The sequence below is a fragment of the Dasypus novemcinctus genome, chromosome 16, assembly GCF_030445035.2.
Source record: "Dasypus novemcinctus isolate mDasNov1 chromosome 16, mDasNov1.1.hap2, whole genome shotgun sequence".
NCBI lineage: Eukaryota > Metazoa > Chordata > Mammalia > Cingulata > Dasypodidae > Dasypus > Dasypus novemcinctus.
The window spans coordinates 11,610,061-11,615,855 of record NC_080688.1 but is presented as its reverse complement, the minus strand read 5'-3'; the positions used below and the strand labels follow the sequence as shown (position 1 = coordinate 11,615,855).

At 41.1% G+C, this 5,795-nt stretch overlaps 1 protein-coding gene across 1 annotated transcript; it reads left to right on the top strand.

Annotated features, from left to right (window-relative positions):
- The first annotated feature begins 1,126 nt into the window (after positions 1 to 1,126).
- Positions 1,127 to 2,667, top strand: OR2W3 (olfactory receptor family 2 subfamily W member 3). Its single transcript, XM_004472326.4, has one exon. The coding sequence runs from the start codon at positions 1,209 to 1,211 to the stop codon at positions 2,151 to 2,153; it is 945 nt and encodes a 314-aa protein (XP_004472383.1). The 5' UTR covers positions 1,127 to 1,208; the 3' UTR covers positions 2,154 to 2,667.
- Positions 2,668 to 5,795: the final 3,128 nt, after the last annotated feature.

Below are 5,795 nucleotides of genomic sequence, written 5' to 3'. Positions count from 1 at the left end.
ATGTTCAGGTATATGTTAAGGATAGTTTCTCATCATTAGACTTTTTTTCATGCAGAATTTCCCTGCCTAGTCTCATGAGTATATTTTTCTATTCCCCAATTTATGACATATTAATCTTTTAAAACTTCTTTGAAACATGTATATTTACCAAAAATATCTTCTGTATTAAAAAAAAAACCAAAAAGCTAAATAGGCACAAATATATGGTAAATATGATTATTACCATTTTATATGAGAAAACTATGAAAAGGTAGATGAAACTCTCAAGATCCTACTGTTGAGTAGACAAGGGATTGTTACAAGGGTTTTGAAGTCTGTTTTTACTATATTCATCTATATCTGTCTGTAATACTCATGGTTATTTCCTTGAATATTCTTTGATTTGAATGTAATGCATTCTTAGAATTGGAATTTGATAGTTGTGTCTGCAAATATGTGTGAATTTTTCTATTACTCTTTTATTATCTATTAAAAGATGTTAAGATATGTATGCATGTGTGTGTATATATATATATACATATATAGTCCCAAAGTTTATATAAACTTTGGAGGAAAATAGACATGTATTCAATTTCTTTATAAGAGAGAGAGAGAGGAAAGAGAGGGTGAGAGAGTTGATAGAGAGGGAGAGAGTTTATGTTCTTTTATTAATATTCTAAAGGCAAATAAATGGTTTATCTTCTCAACTACCTTAAAATTACCTCAACAACAATAATGAAATGAGATGTGTGCTTGAGATAAAATATTCTGCATACTATGAGAATTTCTATGCTATTAATTGATTAAATTTGGGTTCTAATTTGAGTCTTTGAGGTTTTGGCAGGAGATTAGGAAATTTAATTCTTGATTTTTCATTCTAGGAGAATCAGTGGTTTATCCATGACAGGATTTATCTTTTGCATCCTTGGAATTAAGGAAAATACCACTAGTAGTTAAAGATGGATATGCTTAACAAGATTTCCTGGGTTCGAATATCAGCTCTGCACATTTTTAGATACAGCAATTTTCTTAACATACATATGTCTTAGTTTCATTTTTGATAAATCAGGGTTAATAACAGTGCCAAGTTCATATTGTTATCTTTAGGGTTGATGAATAAATAAATGTTAAAAAAATCATAGAACAGTACCTGGCTCATAAGTGTTTCTGTAATGTTAGCTGCTATTATATTGTATTATTGATATTTATCTTCAGGTGCAGTAGAGACGATGGATGGAACCAATGACAGCACCCAAAACCATTTCATCCTTTTGGGTTTTTCTGACCGTCCCCATCTGGAGAAGATCCTCTTTGTGGTCATTTTGATTGCATATCTCCTGACCCTATTGGGCAACACCACAATAATCCTCGTGTCCCGGCTAGACCCCTACCTCCAAACACCCATGTACTTCTTCCTTACCCACCTGTCCTTCCTGGACCTCAGTTTCACCACCACTTCCATCCCACAGCTTCTCTATAACCTTAGTGGACGTGACAAAACCATCAGCTACACTGGCTGTGCTATCCAGCTCTTCCTGTTCCTGGGTCTTGGAGGCGTGGAGTGCCTGCTCCTTGCTGTCATGGCGTATGACCGGTTTGTTGCAGTCTGCAAGCCCCTACACTACATGGTAATCATGAATCCAAGGCTCTGCCTGGGATTAGTATCTGTGGCCTGGGGCTGTGGGGTGGCCAATTCCTTGGCCATGTCTCCAGTGACCTTGCACTTACCCCGTTGTGGACGCCGCAGTGTGGATCACTTCCTGTGTGAGATGCCGGCCCTGATCAGGATGGCCTGTGTCAATACCGTGACCATTGAAGGCACCGTGTTTGTCCTGGCAGTGGGCATTGTGCTCTCACCCCTGGTTTTAATCCTGGTCTCCTATGGTTACATTGTGAGGGCGGTGTTACAAATTCAGTCTGCATCAGGGAGGCAAAAGGTCTTCAACACTTGTGGCTCCCATCTCACTGTGGTATCGCTCTTCTATGGAAACATCATTTACATGTACATGCAACCAGGAAACAGCTCCTCCCAGGATCAAGGCAAGTTCCTCACCCTCTTCTATAACATTGTCACCCCACTCCTGAATCCCCTGATCTACACTCTCAGAAACAAAGATGTGAAGGGGGCATTGAGGAGACTGCTGTTGGGTAACCGAGAGGTTAGAAAGCAGTAAGGACAAGTGAAGCACCTCAAGTCAACAACCTACACCCATGGACTGAGTGTCAAATCCAACAAGGGCCACTGAGACAATCTGCAAGTGTTGAATCAAGTCTGGTCTTGGATTATGACTCCCTACCTATTTGCCTTTCCCTATATTTCTATAAAAGTGCTAAAATTCCAAAACTGTATATCTTGATGTATGTACTGAATAACATATGTAATACACCAAACCCTCTAGATTATCTATAAGTACGTCCAAAAAGCAAAGAGAAATAAAGAGTTATAAAGGTGAATTTCTATCAAGTTATACCAGAGTGCCAAATAGGAAACAGGTTTTGCTAATTAGAGATATTTATTGCATGTTTGTTTTTAATTCATTAACTGCATTCTGGGTATTTTAGCCAAATGAATCACAAATCTTCTACTGTTGTTGCTCTCAACTTGGACCAACAGTATGTGTCCCTTATCTGGCAGCCATTAAACATGGAAATTCAGCATAAATTTATGTTTTCCACTTCCACCTTGTGTCCCAAGCCTTTCATACTCTCTTGCTGTTGTTTTGTCTATTCTTAACCTAGTCTTTGTTATTATTCTCAAACTCTTGTCTGAAAATCTACTTAAACCAAGAATTTAATTTATAAGAATTATATCTGAATCATTTATATCTAAAATTATCTTTAAAAATGATGACTACGCTTTTTAAATCCTAAAGTTTTGATGCTTCCCATGTATATTTTTCTTATATTATTGAGAAGAACTTGATCTTTATTAAGTTCCTGCAATATGTGAGGTAGTTTTAATTCATCTGATCTTCCCAGTATTTGTCTAGGAAGACATTTTTCTCAAGGTAAATTGAATTAGAGATGTGTTTCATATTCTAAATTTGTAAACTTGCTGTTTCTACTCTGACATGATTTTTTTAAAATTTTATTTTAATGAAAAATTTCCAGTTTATATCATTTTCAAATGTAAAATGCAATGATAATTACATTCAAATTATCATGCTATCATCAAACGATCTAATACCAAAACTTTTTTGTCACCTCAAACAGAAGCTCTATACTTGCTATACATTAACTTCTTATCTTTGTCCCAATCCCTCATAATCTGTAATCTACCTTTTGTCTCTATATATTTGCTAATTTTAGGTATTTCATATAAGCTAAATCATGCAATATATAGCCTTTTGAGCTGCGGTTGCCCCTTGGACTGAAGTGTGGTTTGCTGGCCTGGCGGGGGAGCGGCCGCGGTAGGCCTAATTCCGCTGCCCCCATAATAGGGTGGTTGGTCGGGCCCACCGCCACCCCTGAAGGAAGCTCGGCATGGGCGCAGAGTGCCCTCGGGTCTCCCCTTCTCGGCAGCCATGCTTCCGCGGCCGCCCCTCCTCCCGGATGGCGCCACCCGATGCCTTGTGGGGCGGCACCCTTCTTCTTCTTTCTCCCTGCGCAGGTGCAGGGCGGAAAAATCCAGTCTGCCCTTTTCCCTTCCCCTGACAGCAGCAACAGCCAGGTGTGGGCGGGAAACTCCAGTCTGCCCTCTACCCCAGCAACAGCAGCCACCAATCACTAAACCCTGCCACTTCCCCCAGCAACAGCAACAGCCAATCCCTAATCACCACCCCTCCCCCGTCCAGTACCGCCCACTGACCTTTCTCCGGCAACCAATCAGAACAGGGCATGGCTTCGACCAATCAGCCTTCCCCAGCCCCTATAAAACTGTTGCCTCTCCCTCAATAAAGTGGACTTGCGTGTTTACCTTGTCTCCGCGGTAGTTCTTCTGCCGTGCGCCCTCCAGTCCTGAGAGCCCCCGACAAGGGCCTGGCCTCCCTTGTCCCCAGTTCGTCGCCTGCTTCTCCGGGCGACCCCTTCGTTGCCAGCTTCACCAGGCGACCCCGTCAGCCGAACCGCGCAACCCCTGTGAGACCGACCCCTCGTCTGCTGCCGGACCGACCGCTCGTCCCAAGTGGGACCGACCCCTCGTCCCAAGCGGGACCGACCCCTCGTCCTGAGCTGGACCGACCCCTCGTCTGCAGCCAGACCCCACCTCTACCAACCGAGCAAGCCGCTGCATTGAGCCTGGTTTATTTTACTCAATATCATGTCTTCAAGGTTGTGGCATATGCTAAATCTTCATTCCTTTCTATGTTGAGTATTATTTATTCTATAGGATGAATATAGTACAATTGTACATCCATTCATCTGTTGATGAACGCTTAGATTGTGTCCACTTTTTGACTATTGTGAATAATTTTGCTTTGAGAATTAGTATACAAATATCTGCTCAAATCTCTGTTTTCAGTTCTTTTGGGTATATAACAAAAAATGAAATTGCCAATTAATATGGTAATACTATATTTATCTTTCTGAGGAACTCCAAAACTATTTCTCAAAGCAGCTGCATGATTTTACATTCTTACCACCAGCATATGAGGTTTTCTAATTCTCTGCAGCCTCACCAACCTTCCTTATTTTATGTTTTATTAATCATGGGCATCCTACGAGATATGACATGGTATCTCATGGGAGTTTTGATTTGCATTCCTGAATGGCTAATGATGTTGAGCATCTTTTCATGTGCTTTTATGGTCATGTGTATATCTTCTTGAGAGACAGCTCTGTTCAAGCCTTTGGCCCAGTGTATCAGTCAGTCGGGGCAGGGGGGCAGGGGGAAGGGGTTAAGCAAAGTACCAGAAATCTGTTGGCTTTTATTAAGGATATTTATTTGGGGTAAAAGTTCACAGTTACAAGGTCCTAAAGAGTCCAACTCAAACTTGCTTTCTCACCAAAGATGGTTGCTGAACTCGGTGAGGTTTCAGCCTTCCTCTCTTACAGCTACATCCTGCTGGGCTCAGCTACAAATCATCAGGTGAAGGGCTCATCTCTCTTCCCTGGAATGCAGGATCAAAGTTCTCTCCTTTGCTGTGTCTATGGAGCTCTCTCTCTTCCTGTCTTTTCTTCTGGGTAAGTATCCATTTACATAAGCCTACCCAGGGGACAGGGACTCAAACCTGAGTCAGGCCCTAATTATGTGGTCAAATCAGAGGCCCTACATTGATTTTATTAAGTAAACCTAAAACCTTTGATTTTAAGACAAAGATTTTCACACCCAGAGAAACAGGCCAGTTTGCAAACATAATCTCTCTTTTTAGGGATTCATAATCTCAAAGTGTCACTCCCCACCCTCTGAATCTGAAAGGACATTACAAAATTAAAAAAAAAAAACAACAACACCTTATTTCAGTAGCAATGGTAAGTACAAAATCCTGTCACATTAAGTTTATAGAAATACAGGTTGCTTTGGGGCAAATTCCTCTCTGGCTGTAGACCTCTGAAACTTACAAAACAATTTATTTGCTTCCAATATACAAAGGGAAAGACATAGGATAAACATTTGCATTACTGTAAAGAGAATTCAGAAGGAAAACATGAATCACCGGTTCACTACGGTTCTGAAAACCTGCAGGGGTTACACCATTTGAGTTCAAAGTCTGAGAACCATTGTCAAGATGATGGTTTCTTTTCAGGGCTGCATGGCAGCCCATCCTTTCCACAGGCTTGCCTAATGGCCATTTTCTTGGTTCCAGCCTCTTCAAGCATCTGGGTGTTGACAAAGCTCCAGACCTGACCATCTAAGAACATTAGGATGGTGGTCACTA

What these genes read in the sequence shown, in the direction of transcription:
- OR2W3 (XM_004472326.4), top strand. Translation starts at nt 1,209, where the DNA reads ATGGATGGAACCAATGACAGCACCCAAAACCATTTCATCCTTTTGGGT.